Source organism: Ambystoma mexicanum, chromosome 9 (assembly GCF_040938575.1).
Source record: "Ambystoma mexicanum isolate Mex_15411 chromosome 9, UKY_AmexF1_1, whole genome shotgun sequence".
Taxonomy (NCBI): domain Eukaryota; kingdom Metazoa; phylum Chordata; class Amphibia; order Caudata; family Ambystomatidae; genus Ambystoma; species Ambystoma mexicanum.
The window spans coordinates 575,828,135-575,852,854 of record NC_090931.1 but is presented as its reverse complement, the minus strand read 5'-3'; the positions used below and the strand labels follow the sequence as shown (position 1 = coordinate 575,852,854).

Below are 24,720 nucleotides of genomic sequence, written 5' to 3'. Positions count from 1 at the left end.
CCTTTCTGTGATGGCAAGCAGGAGGGGCCCCCTTCCGACGAAGTCCAACACGAGGAAAAAAAGCCAGCCAGCAAAAAAAACCTCTTGAAGACGGCAGGTAAGGAATTCGCTGTGGATTGGCGGTGAAGGACTATGACTCCCAGAATGCAGCAGCAGAAGTAAGTATGAACCAGGAGAGAAGGCTGATCGTGGAAACTTGCAAATGTCCAGAGGAATGGCTAAACCCAATGGGGAGACCCAAGGTGGAAGCCAAAAGGGAAAAAGGTTCCAGACAGAAAGCAGCCGAAGTCACCGCAAGCAGGTAACAAGGGCCAAGTGAACGGTAGATAACCGGGAGAAAAGAGGAACCAGAGAAAAGGACGGGAAGCGGCGCCAGGGTGGGCCGGAGGGAGAAAACAAGGGAAACCACAGAAGGAACGGAAGGCAAGGAGAAAAAGGAAGGTAAGAGGAAAGCAACACAGCGTCAGACTCACGAGGAAAGCACTGAGATGCAACGCAGTGTCAGCCCGAAAAGGCGGGGCTTAAGAGCAGAAGTAAACAAAGAAAGACTAGACCCATACCCGCACCCGGAAGAAAGGGAAAGTGCTAACGGGAATACACTCGTCTGTGTGGCCAAATGCGCCAGGTGAGGAGGCGCATGACACCCTCCAGTGTCTTCCACCTCTGGTAGGGTCTCCCACCTCCTTCTGATTGTTTGGACCATGCTATAATACAATAGGAATTGGCCCCTGTGTACTTCTTGTTCCTCCACCAGGGAATGGAAGTCTACCCATTGCCCTTCTTGCCATAGATCCCCTATTTGGGCCACACCCTTGTCTTCCCATTGTGTTCTGAACGTTGCCAAACTTGCGATGCGGGTGTCCACCAATCCCGCCAGGGGGATTTGCCTCGAGCAGGGGTCCCTCGTGCCCTGTGCTTTCCACGCTCTCTTCCACAATGCTCGGGCCAGCAGGATCATGCTGGGGAGGGTTTTTGCCCAGGCGGCGCTCACCCACAAAAGTTCTCTTAAGTAGTATTGCTGGAGCACTGGTCGAAAAAGTATCGCGTCTATAGAGGTTTCCACTCCCAGCCATCGCACCACAAATTGTAGTTGTGCTGCCAGATAGTATTGCTCAAAGTCCGGGAGCCTGATTCCCCCCCACTCATAGTCCCTTTGTAGTGTACTCAGTACTACCCTGTTCCTCCCTCCCCCCCCACAAGAAGTCTATTGCTATGGTGTGTAGTCTCCTGAAAAAGGACCCAGGTATGTTGTAGGGGATATTGGTGAAGTGGTATAGGAGCCGGGGTAAGGCCGTCATCTTCAGTAGGGCCGCTCAGCCCATCATCCCCAGTGGTAGTGTTTTCCAAAACTGCATGGTGTTCCCAATTTTGTCCAGGGCCGCCTGTGTGTTGGCCATGTGTGTCTCAGGGGTATCATGGTATATGTTCACCCCTAGGTATCTAAAAGTAATCGGGGTCCATGTGAGGCCCAGGTGTGGCAGCTGGTCTGATGTCATTTTTCGCAGGCCTGCCAGGGGGAACAACGAGGATTTTTCCCTGTTAACAGTGATTCCCGATAGTCTGCCAAACGCTGTCAGGGCCTCGAGCAGGTCCAGCAGGTGGGTGCGTGGATCTCGGACATAACGCAGCAGGTCATCTGCGTATATCGAAATCTGGTGTGTTTCCCCGTCTATCACTATGCCAGTGTCCCTGTATTCAGCTCTTAGGAAGGCTGCAAATGCTTCCAGGGCCAGAATATATAACACCGGGGACAGCCTGCACCCCTGCTTCGTACCCCGTCCTATGTTCCACTCCCCCGAGATCTGCCTACCCGTCTTTACCCTTGCCCTCGGGTCTTTGTATAACAGTTTTATCCAGCTTAGGAACCCCACCCCTATCCCAAAGTGAGCGGGCACTCCCAGGAGCCAATCCCAGTTCACTGAATCGAATGCCTTGATTGCATCCAGTGAAGCCATGGCGCAATCCCCCTCTTCTTGATTCGTTGATTCGTCCTGTCAATGACAAAATGGAGTCTCCAGAGATTCCATGCAGTGTTTCGTTACGGTACATACGTCGTTTGATCTGTGTGGATCAGTGTGGATATCACTCTCTTAAGCCGGCCAGCTAGTGCCACTGTTAGGATCTTGGAGTCTTGGTTTATCAGGGAGATTGGCCTGTAGGACCTGCACTCGAGGGGTGGTTTCCCTGCTAGGGGACCCAATCATTATCCTGCATAGCTGCAAACACCAGAACCTGGATGTCAACATGGGGAGGGGCCCATAGAGAAAAAAAGGATGGCTCAGCACAAAGTGGGTTGGATGTTTGGAGACGGATGTTGTGACAGGATTGGAGTGAGTTGGGGGCTTTAAAAGGAGGCTGTAAAGAGATTATGAAGAGAAAAGGGTGAGAAAGGAGAAGGAGGCTGTGATGAGAGGGGGAGAAGAGCCATCTGAGAGAGGAGGTTATTGGAAGGAAGCAAGAGGTTAGAAGTTACCAGGAGGAGATGGGCTCAGAATATTAGAAGGAGGTTGAGTGGAACATCAGACAGGTTGGTTTAGAACAACAGGAGAAGGTTGGAGCAGAGTATCAGAAGTTGGAGGTGGGAGTGAGGAGAAAGGAAGGCGTGGGAAGACATCAGCAGGAGTTGGGATCAGAATAAAGAAAGTTGGTTGCAGTGAAACATCAGGCGGAGGTTGCTTTAGAACATCAGGTGAAGGTTGGTTTAGAACATCAGGCGGAGGTTGGTTTAGAACATAAGGTGGAGGTTGGGGCATAGCATCAGAAGCTTGAGGTGGGAGTGAAGAGCCAGGGGAAAGTGCCAGAAGCTTGCATGATAGTAGCTAGCACGACTGCAGGGGACCAAAGGGCATTTTCGGGCCAAGGCAGGGGTGAGAGAACTTGAGACCCTAATCTGAAGGAGTTAAACCCACGGTTGGAGGAGGAAAGAGCAAGTGGTGGGGCATTGAAGAGCAGGACCAGAAGAGATGTGTACAGCTGTTGTGGAGAGCGAAGAAATCAGGACCCTAAAAGAGGGAAGTGATAAGACTCTCTTAACCTCGCCTGTGAAAACTGGGTAAGTCAAGCCTAGGTTGCTCTGTCTTAAAGGCAAAGAGAAGCTCCAGTTGTATCGACATCTCATTGCCAAGGCCCCGCAACATCTACAGTAGTTATAAGGAGAAATGGAGTTGATCATATACCTCCACCAACAGGAGGAAACTCAGTGACAGTACCTTAGAGGCTGTTAAGGACAGGGTGTACCCCAACTAGGGGTATCACGGTATTAGTTTTATGACGGTATGATAACTTTCTTGCCAAATGACGGTATATCATGGTTATCGCGGTATAGCAGGTGATGTTAACTAATCTTAACAAATATTTTCTAAAAGGTCATAAATTGTCAGATTTATCATCCCAAACAAAATCAGGCACCCAGGGCCAGAATTGGGCTTTTCAACATACTTTCCACTGAAATGCCACCCCTTGCTTCCACCAAACACACGTGTGGAGAGGAGGAGCGGGGGCGGGGGGAGCCCTGCTGCGACTAGCAAAGCAAACTGAATAGCTTTTCTTAAGTGGTCATTTAGGCTTTTAGCTCCCCCACTGGCTACTGGTGAAGATGAACATGTTGCCATCTTGATAACCTGCATGCCACAGCTCAATGGAGGCTGATGGTAGTATACGCTTGTGCGCATACACACCCACACGCGCACACACACACACACACTCTCTCTTTACATTACAGCCTTTAGTTTACTTGCGGGCCAAAAGGTGTTCAGTAATCACGGACATGTTACCCTTTGGTATGGCAGCAGGGAATACCCACAGAGATGAGTACATTTTACAGTGTAACTTATTATATGTAAATTCAATGATAGAACCAGGGAAATCCCCCATTGTCATATGTTTAGCAAACATTATCCATTATAAATATATAAACCCCAAAGCCGCCATCCAAAAGTAAACCCTTTTCCTTCTTAGCACTGTATTTATTCTTCCTATTGCTAACATATTGATTTTATGTCAGGCACGTGTGATTTATGGAATGGCATTAAAAACTGCTCCAACTGTAACTACTTGGCAGATGGCACATCCAACAGTGCAAGGCCAAGACTGTGCAGCACTTGCTTACTGCAGCCTTTCCAAATCAGATTGAAAAGCACACTTAACGGTATAAACGGTATACCGGTATAAACAATGTGACGGTTATTATTATTCAATTAAGTGGTTCACGGTATCTTTAACGGTATACCGTTATACTGTTACATCCCTAACCCCAACTCTTGAGAACTTGATAAGGCATCCTACAAACTGTTGGAGCATTTTCCAAAAAGACTGTCCCGCAACTATATGTCCATTTTGTAGACCCCACTTGGCTGGTTACATGTTAATATATAAGGACATCAGCACTCTTACATACATCGTGCCCATCAATTTCTGTCTTTGTTCCAACACAGACCCAGGGAAACCTGGGGAGGTGACTTGAAACCCAACCATTCAGTTGACTCATTTAAAATATAAGACAACACTATTAATCTGTTATGTACATACCACCACAACACTTGCCATAGAATATCTTTAAATACAACAATTATTACCCAATCAAAATTGGTACTCATTTGACAACCTCACAAGGATGAAAGGCAGAATTGGCCTTGACAGGAGTTGCACCCGTGAACTACAGAAGCCAGCAGTCAGTGTGTAACCAGCTGTGTTATCTCGACAATGAATACATTCAATGGTAACAGTGAACCTTTTAGGGGGCCCCATTGCTTTTGATTTCTGTTTGAAGTTGGTTACTCAGTGGTATTGGAACCCGTCGCAGATTGACTAATGTATGCAAGTGAGGTGCCCAGCACATCTTTTTGTTACTGTACAGCCCCTCAAATGTGCAGGTCACGTTTGAGAATTAAGAAACCTCCACATTTCTACAATGAGCACAAATGAAATGTGCATATTTAGCATTTTTTTCATTTGCTCTAATTTTTAAGGATCTGTCCCATTGACAACATTTTTGATCCTTCGATAATCCCTCATGGATTCACTCCTTAGAAAAGGAATCCATAGATCAATGACGCGTTAACAATGTGTCAACAATGTATACTACTACTCTTCAATGGCAAGGATCTCCACTTTTGAATACAGATTGCACCAGTGCTGCTAGTAGTTACTTCGCCGCATGCATCCAAAAAACAATGGCTGCCTCAGGGGACCAATGCTCACATTTTATTCCTGCTACTGAGTAGTCGCAGCTTGAAATGGTAGTTGTCTGAAATGTTCAGTAAAGCGCTGTGTTTTTCTAAAGATCACAAACTCATGCTTTCCAAAATCCAGCTGATAAACACGAACAACCCCTCTTAACAAATCTCTGTAGCAATTCGTTTAGCAATTGCAGAATAGGGTGTGTTGTATCCTCAATCCACCAATCTGCACCAAATGTTGCATAGTTACCTGTTAGGACCCTCCAGACATTATTGGCTAAATGACGTTTGGACACCCGACCCCTTTCCCCAGATTTCAGCGCCTTCACACATGAGACGGTTCCCTCAAATCGGCAGAACATCAATGTGGTCACAGAAGTACCGGACAGAGCTAATTTTAAACGTCTCGATGCGAGGAACAAAACTCAAAGGTACCAATAGGACATTGAGATCCACGTTTCAAGGCCCTAGGATGCACCATTTCCAAGATATTTGCACCGAAACGCACTGCACCACACCAGGGTGAGGTCCCACTTTGCTGCCAACTCTCCCCTCCCCTCCAAGTATACTCTGAAGTAAATTGCACTGAGAATGGGCGCATGTGGCTGGCTTACATACCTCAGAGTGCAAAGCACATCAAGCGATAAGCGACTCAGAACAGCGACCCTCAGGATCATTGATTATCAACAATTGATGAGAGTATTATTATGTCTCTCTACTGAACCTGTGCGGAGTACGGGTACTTTTTGCTGGGAGCCAATCAAGTTTAAAAGTTTGAGGGACTTCGAAAACCACCTAATATTCAGTTGGTTCCAGTTTGAGTGGAACTGATTTGATAGATAAAATGGCAGAGGTAAAGAAATCACATTATTCTAGGTGTCCCATTAGTCTATGCTCCGGAATAACCCTACCATCAAGCAGTTTTCTAGACCACAGGCTATGGGAAGCAGTTGCAATGTGATATTAAAGCAAATTTGCAGCACATGAAAAAACTGGCTATGTTTCTTTTTAAGACTTAGACGGTCATTAGGAGTTGGATTGCATTGACAGAAGTGGTATTTCTGGAACACTTCCAGATGTATTCCAAAATAACACTTCTGCCAGTGGTAACCTTACACAGAATTTTCTTGAACATGTTATTTGCTACCCTTCTCCACAATAAATGTGATACTGGAGATGGGTAATGCACAGTGGTGGCTCATAAGACTACTGTACCTTTTTTAAGCAGAAAGCTGTTAGTACTGATCCTTTTATGCATTACATGGAAAAGGTGGTTAGAGGATGACCATTATTTCACTGGTGGGCAGTCATAATTTCGAAAAAAAAATGTCGACAGACAAAAATGTCGACAAAAAAATGTCGAAAAAAAAAATGTCGACTTTCGTTTTTTTAAATTATATATTTATTTTAGGGGTTCGGGAGTTAAAAAAAAGGGAAAAATAAAAAAAAAATTAAAAAAGGGGGGTTGGGGGGAACCCCCCATTTCGAAAAAAAATGCATTGAAAAAAAAAGTCGACATTTTTTTTTTCGACATTTTTTTTTCGAAATTTTGACTTTCGACATTTTTGTTGTCGAAATTATCACTATGAACCTATTTCACTTTCTCACCCCCTTGTCATGCCTCATAGGAACACATATTTTACTGCATTGAAAGGAAGCACCTGTACTTCCTCTCTGTGTAGTATAACAAAATGCGGGAGTGGGGGGGTGAAATAAGTGGGGCCACTTTGGAAATGTTATCTCCACTTCCGAGGGAGAGGTAACAAAGGTGGGCTAGCAGCAGGAAGACCAACTAAAACGCCAGCAATGGTTTTCCCATGGAATTACGCCAGTGCTATTTTAAACAACCCTGAATTTGTCAGACGGTAAATCAGTAGTTGGCAAATACCAATTACGACTAAGTTTATTAAACAAAGCTTTAAACAAAACTCAGACATTTGATATTCAGTTGAAAATAAACTGGATTGTTAACCTTTGATATATGTTGGATGTATTCTTCATGGACAGCAAAGCATATGTTCTTTTCATTTTCAGCAAACGGGGGGAATATGTCATTTAGCACACAGAATGGTGAATGATGTTAGCCTGGCATGCCCTTACACCTACATTCATGGACGCCTCTCTGACCCTAAGGCACCGCGAAAGCAATTTGCCATATGTCACCTCCCTGCCCAGGTTCTCTGATCAGCCTACCAGCAAACCAACGTCCACCTCTTGTTTGCTCTTCAGTGCTGCAAACAACGTGGGAAGTCTGTGTGGTTTCTTTGACAGTATTTCCGGGTTATTCTCCAGTGAGGCCTATCCTTGGCTCTTGTCCAAATGAACCCCTGCTAATGCTGTCCAAAGCTTGTGATACTCCCCCAAGGGTGCAATCGTCTAAGCTATACCTCACATTGAGGACGGCAAAGGTCAGTCAACGGTCAACCTCTTGTAAACACAATTTGTGGCCCCACAATTGGTGGGCACTTTTAAACACAATTTACTTGTTGTGTAAGCACGTAACAAATGCACAAGAAAATAAATAAAAAATAAGTCGTCAATGAAATGTACCTCTGCTAGATACTAGATTTGTCTGAACATTGTCTCACCGTCTATCTTAGTTGCCGGTTGTACCAGACCAAGGCTTTGGGTAACCCAAGAGGCTTGCAGATCCTTGACTGTGCATACATTCAAACATTATCCATTCCATTCGAGGAACAGTAGCCCAGTCCTCGTTGGAACACTGGGCCTCATTACACGGTAAGCGGTAACCATGGCGCTATTAGCCCCATGGCTACCCCCTTACCGCATTCCGGGTCCGTGTTCCCAGAATAGGGACTTACCGGGTCATTCCGACCTTGGAGGACCCGGTAAGTCCCCATTCCGAGAATCATTCCCCATTCCCATTTGAGCCCCCATAGGGCTCAATGGGAATGGGGATAGAGCTAATAACGGTACCGCAAATTGTGGTACCGTTATTAGCTCTGAAGTCCCTTAGCAGGTCCCGTCCTTAACACCTGGTAAAACCAGGCAGGTGTTAAGGAAGGGACCCGCTAAGGGACCTCGTAGTAGGGCGGTGAGGGATTACCGGCACCGGTGCCCTTACCGGTGCCGGTAATCCCTTACCGCCTACCGTGTAATGAGGCCCACTGTATCATAGGACTTGCAGACCTGTATTTCCCCATTATGCACTTAGGACTATAAGTCCCAGAATGCAAAGTTAAAATCATCAGTACTGGACCACTGCCTCCCCAATGGAATAGATAATGTTGTCAGGTAAGCCAGTGATGCTGTTGTTAATAGGGCCGGAGGACCTTGGTATTTGCTCTCACAGCAGCCTAGGTCTCCACAGTTGACCCTTCTTTCACAAGCCAGCCACCAGGTGATATCTTTCAAATTCTTGGGGTCCAAAACCACCCTGAGCTAGAGGTAATTGTAGGCGCCTCAAGTTTATTCTGGCTGTCTTAACTGCCCCCTCCAGAAATTGCAGTATAAGTCTCCTCAAGGATATTAATTTTGCCTTGTGTCCGAAGATACTCAAATACCTCAGGTGTGGCTGGAAGAATGTATGGCTGGACTCAAAATGTGGAACATGGACAGGACACCGGAGGACCTAAAATGTCTTCTAGAAAGATCGATTACTACCTGACTCTTATCGCGGGGGTGAATTAGTTCAAGAAGAATGGTCCTCACACCGACAGTAAACTCCATTTAGTTATTGCCTAACAGAAAATAAAATATATGTCAGCTCTAAGTTCTATACGTTTCTTGCATGTGAGGAGTGATGGTAGGCTAGTACAAGATGGAGCTTTTGGATGTGACAACATTGCCATTTCGTCCATGGAAAGTATCTCAAAGTTTCAGATTTGTCCATTAACAACAATCAACATACTACACGTTTAAAACAGCTCCAATAGATACAAGGAGAAACCTAACCCAATCCCAAACCAACATCCACATATTCCATATAGTTAAAATGTAAATCATACTTTCTTTGTAATCTTCTACTTGGATTTACTTTAAATATCCTCACCTGTAAGGCCTGATCCAGATATTTAATAAAATCAAAAAGAAACTGTGTTACAGTACAATTAACAACTAAAACCATTGCTTCTTTACAGGTTCTAATATTTTGTGCTAGAAAATGAGCTTTTATCCATCTCACCCTCCATGGAAAGCAATATCTCTACAGAAGGACAAGTGGGAAGGAACATTCCGGCGAAAGGCAGGACGAAACCTTAATTAGCTCTTAAGAGTTTAAATTGAGGACGTATGAGGTAATATTAAAAAGGAGGGCCCCACCTCAGAGGGCTGGACAATAAAGAAAGAGACACAGATAGCCAACCAGAGACAACATATCAGCCAAGGTGGGAACAGCAGACAGGACAGTGCCCTTGAGACCCGGAAGAGGGAATGCATGGAGGGACCCTGAGGCTGACAACCCAATGACAGAGACAAGAGGCACCATTCCAAGGGGTTTCTAACCCAACGAGTACCTCACCTAAAGGCTGCACTACTAACAAAGTATGGCTCCCTGTAAGAGTTTGAAGTGGGAGTGTTTTACACCCTATTTTTTGTAACTGGCAGTGATGTTATTTTTTAGGATCTAAACATGTTATTCCTATTCCCACGTGTGCAGGCAAAACTGTTTTATAGATTTTCTTCCTATCAGAATCTTATAAGATCTTACATAAATCGCACTTCAAACCTATAATATTTTGTCAGAATTCAATTAGTATTTGGGTGTCATATAAGTTCTTATAAAGTTCTTATTATTGTTCTCAAAAACACACAAGTTTCTCACAAGTTCATAGAAGCTACTTACAAGAATTTTTTTTGCATAAGGGGATTTTTGAGGTGAAGGAACATATATTTTAACTTTAAAGCTGATATCTTTTTACAATCCATACTTCTCTGCACTTGGTAATTCATGAACATTAAAAGATGAATCGTTGCCTTAAAGTTCCTCTTCAGCTTAGCCAGTAAAAATAGTAATAGTAAAGCCATTATTTTATATTTTAAGTATGGGAGTATTTTTACTTCCTATTTGTTTGGTGGTGTTATATGCGTAGTCTTAGGGAGTACAAATGGCTGGTACACAGATTATCTGAGGAGTAGATGTGTCAGTGGATGAGTGTCAGTGGTAACTCTTACCCATAACTGAAGACCTGTCCATGACTGACCTTGGAGAAGCCTCACTAAACATGCATTCCTTCATGACTTCTTTTAGGCAGATAAAATGGCGTCCCTCACTATGACCATCAATGGATGACCCCTCAGCATCTCATGGTTAATTCAGTGAAAACTGAATTTACCTTGTTATAATCCACCGCCTTCTCATATCACGCTCATCCCACATCTCCTTCCGCCTTTCCTCATCATTAGATCCCACAGATCCAGGCACCTGGAGCTTCACTTTGCTAGCTGTGCATGTCTATCCTCCATCATTACCACCAGCTGTGGTCTTAGCTGAGTGAAATGAGTGTTGGGGTGAATCCTGCGCATGTTGAAGAGTTGGAAGATGTGAAGGAATACATCTTCCAACCCTTCCACATGTGCAGGATCCACCGCACCACTCATTTCATTCAACCAACACCAAGATTGTGGCCTTTGTTGATCATATTATACACTGGCACTATCCTCCCCACCATTCATTGTGACTGATCCTGCTTCCTACCCAAGGCAGTTCCTAAATGTGACACCCCCACTTATCCTTTTCTTCAAATCACTGCCACCACATCCTTCTTTTGGCATCCTGTCACATTGTTCTCTCCCCAAAAATTAACTTTTACAAATGCCTCACATTGGTCCTCAAAGCAATTCATGGCGAGAATATTCCCCCATCTCACCCAATCTATTTCACACCACACATGAAAACATTCCTCACGCTCGATTACCAAGCACATCCTTGTCACCTCAAAGGGCCATCTGCAGCATCTTGATTCTGGTCTTTTGCCCTCTTGGCACCTAAAGACTGGGACTTCCATCCACTGCATTGGAGTTCCACATCTCCCTCCCAGCAATGAAAAAGTTAATTAAGAACTTCCAGCAATGACCGGAAAGCCCATTGCATAGTCTCACCCCGCATCACACACCCTTATTCATGTAGCCTGTGCAATGGCGTGTTGAACCACAGCATCCTGGTATATACACTGGGCCTCATTACGACCCAGGCGTTAACCATGGCGCTATTAGCACCATGATTGACGCCGGATTCCACCATGGTGAATGGCGGAATTACCGCCCCATTCCAAAGTTGATGGGGCGGTATTTCCCCATTCACCATTGGCCCTTCCCCATTCCCATTCTTGCCCCCATGGGGCTCAATGGGAATGGGGACGGTGGTAATTACGGCACCGCAAATTGCGGTACCGTAATTACCTCCAAGGTCCCTTTGCAGGTCCCTTCCTTAACGGCTAGTAAAACCAGCCGTTATGGTAGGGACCCGCAAAGGGACCTCGTAATTGGGCGGTAAGGGATTACCAGCACCAGTGCACTTACTGGTATCGGTAATCCCTTACCGCCCGGGTCGTAATGAGGCCCACTGAGTTACTTACCTTGCTCAAAGATGCAGTCACTGAACCCTTCAGAGCTGGACGTCTCTCACCAGAGAAACGGTTTGCTGACTTTACTGCAGGTTGAACACAGAGACGTAGAAAGTATAGTCCGCTTTCTATGACCAGTGCTCACCATGCAAAGTCAGGAAGTAGAGGTGGCAAGGAGGAAGGGAATCGGGAGGGAGTAAAAGTAAGGTGAGCATCGGGGGGTGGGCTGTGGAGTGCAGATGCTAGGGATGCGGTGGGCTGGATGAAGGAGCCTGAGAATGGGGGATGGAGCCCCCTCATTGAGGGACATCAAAGCATATGGAGTGGTTGGAGTTGTAGATGGGGGTATGGCCATGGGCAAAGGTGCATATGGCCCACTGGGGCAAGAATAGAGAGGGGATATGAGTTAGTTGTATGGGTGGAGAGGGGATGCTTATGGTGAAAGCCCCCACACATTATGGAGCAGACAATGTGGAACAGGTTGGGGCATGTGGGAGCATTATTAATAAATGATAATAATAATAATAAATTAAAAGGAGATTGGAGGCACATAGGTGACAATGAGCCGATTGGGGCAAGTGGATTTAGTAGAAGAAGCTGTGGGGGCGGGGGTGTTCAGTTGGTGGGATTCAGTAGGAGGGGGTTGCCAGTTGGAGAAATCACAGAGAGAGGTGTTGCTGGACAAACCTAGGTCCAAATACATTGATCCACTGTAAAGTGTATAGAAAATATCTGTAAGCTGTAGTTCTCATTTTGACAAGCACTTTAAGAATCTGGTGTGTACTCCCATTTCATGCCCTTGCCTACTGCGCATTCACTTTATGTTCAGACTCTCCAATTGAAATGCTTGAAACACAGCCTGCATCAAAGGAAGTCTGTAACTGGAGTCTGACAGTCATATCCCCGTACTTGCGCGGTCTGAATGACACAATGGGCCTCATTCCGAGGTGGGCGCAAAGGGATACCGGGCACCAGTAAGGACACCGGTGATGGTAATCCCTTTGCACCCTATTCCGAGGCCCCTTTGCAGGTCCCGCTAAGGCCGCCTGGTTTTACCAGGCAGCCTTAGCGGGAGCCGGAAAGGGTCCAGGGAGCAAATAACGGTACCGCAAATTGCGGTATCGTTATTTGCACCTTCCCCATTCTCATTGGGCCCTATGGGGGCTCAAATGGGAATGGGGAATGGTATTTTCAATGAGAACTTACTGGTCCCTTAAATGTCCGACTAGACCGGTAAGTTGCCATTGAATGAGGGCGGACTCGGTACCGTTATTGGAGGCGCCATGGCTACCTCCAATCTCGGAATGAGGCCCAATGACTAGTAACATCGTTATTTTGTCCTCCCTTGATTCCCGCTCCTTGGCTTGACGCGCCGAGAAACACTTGTGCACAGGCGCGTTACCGTGCTCCCAGGAGGGGTGACATGCAACAATCATATCATATCATATGTGTCATACCTGAAAGCTGCAAGCAGTACACACCCACAAAATGTTTCCTGCGTGCACAACGCGCATGCATTAAGCAGAAAGCTAAACCCCTCCCAAACACTACTTTGCAGTGCAAATCTTTCTAACACAATCTCAATCCCTTCACCTGATGAGATGGGCCATTGCCCACCCCAATCCAACACGCGACGATAACTCGGATCCACAATGGACATTAGCCTGTTGCTTAAAGAGCAGGCGAGAGCAATTGTCAGAAGCTATTTTTGCAACTACACACTGTACAACACGTTACCATAATTAACCTTTGCCTACAGGACCAGGGCTGTGATCTCACTAATTCTAACGAGGCTGGATTACACAAACATCCTATTTCTCGGTCTAGCAAAATAGCTCATGGATAAACTTCAAAGAGTACAAACCATGGTGGACAGATTACTCCACTGGATGGAAAAGCTCAGTCACATCAACCCTGCACTGCGCATGCTTCAATGGGATCCTGGCTAGAAAATCATTCCTTTCAAAACACTCGGTATCGCCCACTGCTCCTACCATGGAGAACGCCCTGCTTCCTTCGCAATGAAACTCCAGCACTGCATGTTATTGAGAACACTATGTTCTAGCAGTGCCAGTCTAGCCTTGTTCTTAATTACAACAGGAAGACACAAGGAGGCTCCCCAAACTCCCTATTGGCCATACAGCTATGGTACTGCCTCCCTAAGCATGGAAGCAAACCATCTGACCTTCAGGAAACAACTCAAGACCTGGATTTTCAATTGACCAAATTTGGGAAACCGCAACAAATTACAGATCAACACATCTAACACACGGCGCACTATGTCACAGTTCATACAGAGACTATAGGCATAGATCAGCAAACGATAAACACCCCACATAGGAGATGAGGCTGTGTTTCCAGCCTATGACCCACTCCCCCTTATTACCCTACTCCCCGTACAAATTTCTCACTGCTAAATCTCACATCTTCACACTACTTCCATTCCCCATCAGACAACCCACAAAGTCTAACCTACCAAACACAGCCTCCTATTCTATCCTTTCGCTCTCAATACCCCCACTCCATTGCACCCGTTAATACAACCTTAAGCCACGGACTACCCTTATGGCTAAATCACGCCAGTGTATCCCACCCCTGTGAACACACTACAACCCATACCAGCACACAGGCAATGTGGGCTTCCAAACTGCAGTCATCAACAGACAGCTGCCTTCCCTGCTACTCCACTAACACCCCCCACAACCTCTTTCCTTTATAGAGCCACCCACAGTGAGGCCAAATTTACTAGCCGTAGGGCGCTATATAAATCCACTTGCCTTCCCTTACTGTTAAGCAAGGTCCAGAGCCAAAGTGATTATGTGTGTTGTTTCTGATTTGTACTGAAGTGAGCAAAAGATGGGCCACAGCCAAAATGTTGTGCGTTCTGTTTGTTGTATCCGTACAGTGTATTTTATTTAACCATAAGTATATTACAGGGAACTGAACACCCACCCAGGTCAGAGGTTTGGATTGTGTCAGGGTAAAATCATCCTTTCAGCCCTCTAAGGTCGACAAAGGAAATAATATCAATTTGGAGGAAATCATATTACATAATATTCAATCACCTACAGACAATTCAGTTTGTGGGATGGCCTATATGAATAGTCATTATTATAATTATAATTGTGCACTAAAGGCATGAAGAAAACAAGGACTACAACACCAGGATGGAGGAAGTCTTTTACATCTTGTCATGCTGCCTAAAAGTAGAATGTTGAGTGCATGCTGGGATGAATGGCCAGCGAGGGGAATGTTGGTTGAATGTAATGAAAGAGTGCTTTGTGTATCACAGGTGAGGAGCCTGAAACTGAGTGTGGTAGGTATGGCTGGTGAGTATCTGACTATCTCCATGCCAAGAACTAATGAGAAGAGTAATGGGATCCTCAACATGTAAATAAAGAAAGGGTAACTTGCTTTGTAAACCCGGATCCTGTGTGGAAGATGTCAGGACCATACTTAAGCAATATAACCCGATGGTTATATTGCTTTTTGTACCCTGGCACGTTGTACCGGGGTACTAATAGTGTTTTTATCAGAAGCTGCGAAAAGGCATGTGTGCTGTTTCTCAGCTCTTGGTAAAACTGCAAAAAAAGATGGCCGTCATGGATCGGTGAAAAGGGAACTACTCATAGTCCTGTCTCTCTTTCCATGGCAGCCATTCGGGAGCCGGAGATGCGCTGGGAACACTACTGCCAGTGAGGGACAACAACACAGTGCAAGGTAAGTGGCGAGGGGGTGGGGGGCTTAAATTGGTTGAAAAGAGGGGTGGGGGGTCAGAGAATGTTGACGCAGGTAGCGCACTTACCTGATGCCCAGTGAAGGAAGAGGGCGGCCTCCTGCTCTGAGGAGACTCAGAGCAGGTTCTTTACCAAGACCTCATTCTGAGCCTTCTCAATGGCTGGGAGGCTGCCACAATCTCCCCCGCCCGCCCACCCCAACCCTCTGACTTTGCAGGGTACTAATTGGTTATAACATCAGCGATGAGTTCCTGAAACAATTCCTAAGTGTTCTGCAATTGGAGGAGCAGAAAAGGAGATGAGACACTATCACACCCCAAAGGTAACCATCATGTATGTGCTAATTGCAAGAGCTGTGCTGAGCTATTTAGACTTTGTTGGCTCTGTTTTGTAATCTGTTGACAACCTACTTGTAAGCCCAGAGCCTGTTTGCAAACTTTAAGGTTGAAGTGAGGCTGCAGTGTGAGCTGTAATACATCAGGGATGGATGACTTCCAAATGTTATTGAGGCTGTGGCTCTTTTTGTTGCAGTGAGAGTATCACAGAGGAACTGACAGAAGTTGAAGACCCGTATGTTGTGACACTGCCGTTGCGTGAATGTGTTCACAGTAGTTGGAGCCTCACTAGGTTGTGCCCATGGTCAGTTTGGCTGTCCTAGTTCCTGTGCTTAACCCTATGCACTGATGTTTGCAGAGCGGCAGAGGAGCGATTTGCTGAGGGGCAGAGATAAGCAAGTGCATGAGTGTAGGGTGGATGCTCTCAGCGATCTCCAGAGCGGAGTATCAGAGTGTATTAGGAGCGGAAGAAACATGGTCAGCCTGGGGGAAAATGGCTACCCCTGAAGAAGATGGTGTTGTGGGGTGCGCATTCCATGGAATCTCGAGGATAGAATAAGCTTCACTGAACTGATAGGTGTGGCTGAAAGTGTGCTCCTCCTCAGACCCACCTAAGGTAGTTCTGTGCAGGACATACTTGAGGTCAATGTTGCTCCAGGCAAATGTGTCGAGGGTGCTGCCCGCATCTCATTCTGTGAGGCAAATGGCAGCATCATTGTTTAGCCATAGCCCAACAGAATATAGTGGCATTCCAGGGGGATCAAAGGGTGAGGGGTCCTGTAACCCACAAGTCTCTTGAAAAGAGAATTTTGACATCCAAACAGAGGAAATATTGTCTGTGGCTTGGAAGTAAAATGGACGTTGAAACTCAACCGATTCCTCAAGTAAACAGATCTAAAATAGCTCTTCAACAGGCTTGACTTATTAGTTTATGTTAAAATAGAATTTATTTAGTTAAATATAATCATTTAATTAGCTACATAATGTGATGCCTGCGCAATTGCCAATAGTGACGTGTAACTATGTTGTCGCCCTATGTTAAGCACAAGTATAAAAGTATAGCAGCTAGGTGTAGTGTTGCCTTCCCAAACTCTAAAGTTGTTAGAAAAGGTCCTGATTTGTTTTAGAACCATTCCTTGTTTCACACCGGTCATCTCTGGGGCCGTTGTCCTGTGGGTTTGGTGAATGTGTACAATGGACCTCTTAGGCTGTCAAAGTGGGAACAAGAGAGGGGTTTCCCTATTCTTCAAATAGAGGGAGTGGGGGTTGTTTGTTAATTTGTTCTGCAAAATTTGAGTAGCTTTGAAGTATATTTGGCGGGGCGTAAGTGAGACGTTGTTTGCTCTGTGTTGCGAGTAGGGTTGGGTGAAATTCAATCTGTTCCACCAGCCATGAAAGCGAAATCTTTTAGATTTCGATCCGTTTTGCCTCAATCAGCCATTCCACCATGCCCGCAAATTGAAAAGAGCTGCAAAAAGTTTATCGCGCTGTGCACATTTTCTCATGTTGCTGTGTCAACCTAGCATGAATCAAAGAAAGGCATGCAAACTTTCTTGTGTCGCTGCGCGAACCTAGCATGAATCAAATAGAGCTGCGCAAAGTTTCTCATGTTGCTGTTCAAATCTAGCATGAATCTGAAAAAGAGCCATGTGAATTGTCTCGTGTCGCTGTGTGAAACTAGCATGGATCAAAAACAAACATAAAAAGTATCTTGTGTCGCAGTGCGAAGCTAGCACGGTTAGAAAACAAATGCACCACATTTATCGTGTCGTAGCGTAAAACTAGCACAGATTGAAAAAAGACCTGCACAAAGTTTCTCGTGTCACTGTGCGAAACTAGCATGGATCGGGAAAAACAAGGTGAAGTTTCTCGTGTTGGTTCGCAAAATTAGCAATGGATTGAAAAAGACATGCACAAAATTTCTCGTGCCGCTGTGAGAATCTATCAAGGATCGAATAAAAAAACATGCAAAGTTTCTTGTGGCACTGCGTGAAACTAGCACAGTTCGAAAAAGACCTGTGCAAACTTCCTCGTCTGGCTAAACAAAACCAACATAGGAACGAAACATCCCGCTCTGCCCGAAACCGCATAAAATCGGGCAAAATTTCAATGACGGAGGAACCGTAATCCTGATTTCGCAGAATGGGCGGAAGCGGATTCCAGTGCGAATTTCGCACATTTCGCTTTGCGGCAGAGGCGTTGCAAGGGGGGGCTAAGGGGGCTATATGGATAGAAGCTCAGGCGCTACAATCAAAATTTTAGCTAGCCCCCAGTCCTACCAGTCCCGACATTAGCTTAGCCCCTGATTAGCTTAGCCCCTGATCTTTTCCAGACCTAGCAACTCCCCTGCTTCGCCGGCAGAAATGCCGCCCAGCACTAGTTGTGAAGTTTGTCTCTGGTCTTGGGCCTATTTTGGACAATGCATGCGTGGTGACTTGATGGGATGCGAAGCCTGGATGTGCTTTGTGCTTATGTTTTACAATGTGTTAAGTGATAACACGTAGTGAAGAATAGGCCAGGGCATTTAGCTATGAGGTTTATGAGCATAGTGTGTCATATTTTTCTTAATGATGCATACCTACAACGCCCAGCTTGCCAGGGAACATCAGGGCAACTCCTATTGGGAGACCAATAACGTAGTATCCCACCGCGAAGACCACCGCACCCATCAGCTGCTTTCCTGTTCCTCTTAGTATTCCGTTGCAGGCACACTGCACCAAAAACACAAAAGAAACAGTGTGTCATTTTTCTAACACTAGCAATAATACACTTTTACATTGCTTCTTCAGCTACTGTCAGCCTGAATGCATAAGAGCACGGCAGCTTCCACAGACTCGTGCACCTAGAAGCAGCCGGGACCTTTATTGTGCAATTCAAGAGGTCACTAATATGGACAATGCACAGAGGCAAAAATAAAAACAGTTCACTAGTGCAACAGTATGGGCAACGCACCAGCCAATAACATGGGCAACATTGCGGCAAATTCATGATGACAAAATAATGGGCACAATAATGGAGCAAAGACTATGGGTAGCATTCCCAATGATAATTGAAAAGGGTGCATGTTTAATGCATGTTAGCATATGGGACTCATTAATGACCTCCCCTTAGCCAGTCAGAATGTGCAGAACGTAGTCAACTGCTGGGATTGACTACATTTCAATCATTCTAATTTCAGAAGCAAACAGGGAAACAACAGAAAGCATTTCTGTGCATTGGAAAAACAGCAGTGCAATTTCCCAGTAAGATTTCTTTCAAAAAGACACTGGGCCTCATTAGGACCCTGGCGTTAAGGGGTTAACGGCGCCGTAGAAGGTGTCGGCGCTGTTAAACCCTTAACGCCTGATTACGAGGTCCCTTTGCGGGACCCGACCTTAACGGCTGGTCTAGACCAGACGTTAAAGTAGGGGCCCGCAAAGGGACTCTCAAGGTAAGTACGGTACCGCAATCTGCCGTCCTGTACTTACCGCCTTCCCCATTCCCATTATGCCCTATGGGGCAAAAATGGGAATGGGGAAGGGCCATGGTGTCATGGGGAATTACCGCCCCGCCAACCTTGGAATGGGGTGGTAATTCCCCATTCCGCCATGGCAGACTCCAGCATCGACCATGGTGCTAACAGCACCATGGTTTTCCGCCGGAGTCCTAATGAGGGCCACTCTCTCAATGCTCAATGCAAGTATCTTTTTTCACTGCACCTTCAATGTGACAAGCAACATTCAATTTAAAGCAAAATACATGGGACACATTACGAGTTGGGCATTAGTCTGGTGGTAAATCTGCCGGAATACCGCCCAATGGTATTACCGCTCGATTACAAGTGGTGGTGGCAGTGTTTGTCCCCATTAATTTGGAATCCATAGGACTCCATTGGGGATTTCGGTGGAATTACCGCCGGCAGAATTACTGCCGCCTTAATTCCACCAATGTTGCTCATTTTTCAGCAGAAAGTGGGAGAATGTACCTACAGCATGATGGTGGAGGTAAATCCCCCACACTTTATCGTCATACTCGTAGCATGGCGGAGTGGGAAAAGTGGGGTAATTTCCGTTACTGCCACTTTTTTTTCCCACGACGTATACTCGTAAAATGCTTTCACTGCCCTAAAAAGAAGCCTAAAAAGAAGCTGTCTACTTTAACATTACAAACAGTGCATGTTCATGTTAAAACGGTTTCAGTCAATCAAGCTAACAATTGAAATGTTGACCTTATAAAGACAGCCTTGTTATTGAAATAAATCCACATTTAATTATTTTATACATCTAGTTTACTTACGTTTAAACTAAAGTTTGTACTTACCACCAGAACTCCAAAACCGATATTGCTATTGACACCCATGTGCTAATAGCCTCCTATCCTCATAGACCCAAGGAAACCTCGAAGGGGTCATCATCATATGGGAAAATGACCCTTCAACAACTTATGACATGAGAGAACTTGGCAGCCGGGCGGGCATTCTACCACGATAATTACCCCTCCCTAGCCCAATAATGCTATTGCACCGGCCGGCGTAAAGAGGCCATGGTTATTTGTTTTGTCTAATTTGTACCACTGACAGTATAAACCTTTTCTTACAGCGTTACTTATGATTTCCCATGGATGCAATGACAGTGCTTGTAACCAGCCTTTTCGAATCACATGAAGCATGTTCCTGGTCAGTGCATGCTCAGTGCATGCTCAATGCATGCTTCCCGGTCAGTGCATGGCCAGAAATTCTCATAGTGCCGACTTAATCATCTCTACTCATCTGATGAATAAAGGTGATAGCATTGAAACTGGGGCTAAATGATCTCACTTTTGCACCGGTGCTAAGCATTTAGCGAGCACACTTTGCACCACGTTTTCCGCATGCAAACATCTTGAGGAGAAAAACATGTATGCTCCATTGCAAACTACTCAGTGAGGGAGACCGAGGATTCCAGAAAGGGAGGGCCAAGAAACGAGGAAGGCTTTCAGGGCTTGGCTGGAGAGGTAGTGCAAATAGTACTGTTATACTGAGGGACTTTGTTCCAGAGCACAGGGAAGTGAATGGAGAAGTGCTGGTCCCCATGACTGACATATGTGGAGCTGTGTATCCTTTCAGCACAGTGACGGTCTAGGGTATCCTGTGATTTTACCGAATACATTTCAATGAAATAAATACTGACATTTGGTATAAATGTATGTGGGGGGGATGGGTTAAGAGGGTAAATCGGGTGGGGATGGGGTTGTGGTGGGCTTAGGCTTATAGAAAAACAGGAGGTTTGGGGGCAATAAAAAGAAATACAAGTATTCAGTATTTTTTTCGTTGTTTTGGGTTCGGTAATGAAATTAATTAAAATCCCATAGATCCACTTTCTAGATATATATATAATCATTCTCATACCAGTTACTAAAGAGTTGTTCCTGTTTCACATTTAGTACACAGGTGGTATAGCTCAGTGGCAACGCTGCACAGCAACACTGGTTCGAATCCTGCGTCTGTGCATAAAAAAATAATTATAATTTGTAGATGAGGCAGAGGTTTAAGAAAGTTGAAGCCAATACAATAATTGGAAAAATAAGGCTATGTTAATGGCAATGAGATTGATCCTCTGGGTTTGGAAAACTAGGAAGAAGCCTTCAGTGGAGGACTAGTTAGTTAATTTGCAAACTGTATCGAAGTATGAAAAACTCTCATTCAAGTTAAAAGTTAAGGAAGAGGAGTAGACCCAATTTTGGAGACCATTCAATGCCTTATATGACTGAATATGTATGTTGTTGATAATAATAAGGAGTGGGCTACTTTCTCCTTTTTTTCTCTCTGCTTCCCTCTCTCTTTCTTCTCTTTCTACCTCTTCTTATACTTCTTCTCTGTCCTTCTTTTTGGGTGGTTTGGTTTGGTGTTGTCTGAGAGATGTTTGTATTTGTGTCTGTGTCCTAAAATTAGTTGTGTTTTTATCTTTTGTAATTTGCTCTTTTACTGCTTGCATACATTAAAGGTTTCCTAGTATGTCTAGGAGGGAGATATGATTGTGATGTTTATTCATTGATATGCAATTGACAAAATGTTTTTGAATTGTTCGTTTTGGTTTTGCTAATCACCTCTGTATTATACTGTTACGAAATGTATTTGTTGACATGCTAATAAAAAGATGTTTAAAAAAAAAAAGAAAGATGAAGCCAGGGAATATTCTTTAGAAGCTGAATGCAGACTCTCTACTTGTTGAGGTAGGCTGAGAGTCTGGCTGCGGCCCTGTGATTCCTTTACAGGCTGGTGACTTGGTAATCTGGAGACAAGAGTATGAGGCAGTGATGTTTGGAATTAAGGAAATGCAGTTCCAAAATGAGTGCAGCAGAAACAAGGATCTTTATGCAACAGCTCCTATTTCTCTGGACATGCTGAGGTACCCACTGAAGTGGGCCCCTAAGGTTTTAGTTGAATAGACAAAAGTGAGAGCAACATTGAAGAAGAAAGCAGACAAAGAGGGGTGCAGGTCATTAGTGGAGGTGAACGGGCCAAGAATGAGCTTATATGAAAGGCCTTGATGAATTGTGCAGAATGAACCCCCTGAGAAAGCCCATTTGTAAACTGTTACAAACCAATCCTTGCCTCATTCGTATTGCTTTTTATATGCAAATACATTTGACTCACACCTCGAATTCCTTGCAGAGTAATGTGCGTGTCCGGTGAATTCCTTCCTGCCACAGATTCCTCTTCCTAGATATATCTTCCCAGCGACAGCTGTCTTAAAAAACATTTTCAGCTACCAAGTGGTGCCAAAGCGGCTCTAGCAACAGTGGTACTGGCCACCCATGATGTTGCATGTGACGTCATGGGCAGTATATAAGGAGTCATCCGTGATCCCATGACCTCATTTCCTTTTCTCCAGCACTGAGTATGCTGCTTCAGGAACTGCACTAACTACTTTTTGTAACTGAATAATGCCTAATGCATCCAAGGCCCTGGGCTGCAGACCCTGCAGGTACTGCAGATGATACAGTCCATGTCATAATCCTGCAAGGCATGTCTTTACTGCTTTGGGAGGACGGTGCTTCCCGCGAGTCCATGCACTACAAAACGCTCCCGGACAAAACTGCTACTAGATGGAAACTTAATAATTTCCTTTTACATGATCCACAGTTTAATCAATCCGTTCAATCATTCATCCAACAATATTTCATTAATAATCAAGACTGTGATACCTCTGTTGTTAACAACTGGGATGCATTCAAAGCAGCTTTAAGAGGTCACATTATGGTCCTCTCCAGTAGGAACAAGAAACATAGGAACAAACACCTAGATGACCTTTATTTCAAACTCACCCAAGCTGAGAAATGCTACTATTTAGACTATAGCCCAACAAACCTACGGCAGGTCATAATGCTACGTTTTGAAATTAATAAAGAAATTACAGAACTTGCGGCAGGTACAATACTAAAATACAAAACAAAGATATATCAAACATCAAATAAAGTGGGCAAAATGCTTCTCACTTAATAACCAAAAAGGAAAAGTTTCATATTTCCCATATTAAGGATACTGAGGGTATATCTCATCATCGTTCTGATGAAACACTTGACTGCTTCAGGAAATTTATACTGATCTTTATATTCCAGAATGTTCTATTCCTAATGATAATATCGAATCCTTTCTTAAAAGTATCAGTCGTACATCATACCCTCGAACAGACCTTTCTCACCTTGATAAAGATATTACATCCTCAGAGATTACTAAAGCCATTCATGGCCTGGGCAAAGGGAAAGCACCCAGCCCAGATGGACTATCCACCGAATTCTATATCAATTTATCTCAAGTATTAACTCCAAAACTTAAAACACTATTCTCATATTTTATATCCCAAAAATTATCTTCTGGTTCATTCTCGGAAGCTTTACTTATCATATTCCTTAAACCTGACAAAGACCCTTCACTCCCCAGTAACCATCTACCCATTTCCCTTATCAACATTGAAAGTAAAATATTTGCAAAAATACTAGCAAATAGAATCGAATCCTCACTCCCAATCCTGGTTAGAGCAGATCAAACTGGTTATGTGAAAGGATGCAACATATACTCCAATGCTAGACTGCTTCTCAATGCCATTAACCTAGCAGCTAAAGACAAAAAAGATAGACAAGGCTATGCTGCCATTGCATTAGATGCGGAAAAGGCTTTTGATTGTGTAGATTGGAACTTTATGTTCCAAACCCTACGTTGGCACGGATGTGGTGAGAAATGTATTTCACTTGTTAAACTCCTTTATTCATCCCCCAAATCCTCTATCTATTTAAATGGCCAAACATCCTCCTTTTTTCCCTTGCTCAGAGGAACGCGGCAGGGCTGCCCTTTCTCACCGTTATTATATAATCTTTCACTTGAACCGTTATTGGAATTAATAAGATCTAACAAAAATATCCCGGGGATTCAAGCAGGTGCCTCAATTACCAAAATAGCAGCGTATGCTGTCGATATTCTTATTCTAATCAAAAACCCCAAACTTCATCTACCTAATCTCCTTAATGCTTTATCTCAGTTTGGTCATGTATCAAGATATAAATTAAACAGACAGAAATCAGAAATTATGCCCTTAAATACCTACTGCTTCAACATGACATTGATATTTTGGTCTTAAATCGCGCAGAAGCTCCATCAAATATTTAGGACTTCGTTTTGCCCCTAGAATCCAAGATACAGTCAAGCTCAACACTAAGACGTTACTGGACACTCTTAAAGACCTAACTTTCAAATGGTCCCCCCTTTACCTCTCTTGGTGTGGGTGTTTGAAAACGATTAAAATGATGCTGTCCCCTATTGTACTATACTACCTTCAGCTTCTTTCCATTCCACTATCTCTTTCCTTTTTCAAATCTCTATATTCCATACTACTAAACTTTCTTTGGGGAGTTAGAAAAAGTAAAAGAATTGGGCTAACCAAACTTAAAGCACCTTATGAAATGGGCGGTGTTAGATTTCCAGACCTTAAGC

The 24,720-nt window shown here is 44.5% G+C and overlaps 1 protein-coding gene across 1 annotated transcript in view; it reads right to left on the bottom strand.

The window, feature by feature from the left end:
* LOC138488296 (multidrug and toxin extrusion protein 1-like) overlaps window positions 1–24,720 on the bottom strand; it is a 419,915-nt gene that overhangs the window by 38,934 nt on the left and 356,261 nt on the right. Inside the window, exon 14 of the mRNA XM_069615179.1 lies at window positions 18,352–18,484. Coding sequence (XP_069471280.1) covers window positions 18,352–18,484 — 133 coding nt within the window. The remainder of the gene's footprint in view (window positions 1–18,351; window positions 18,485–24,720) is intronic.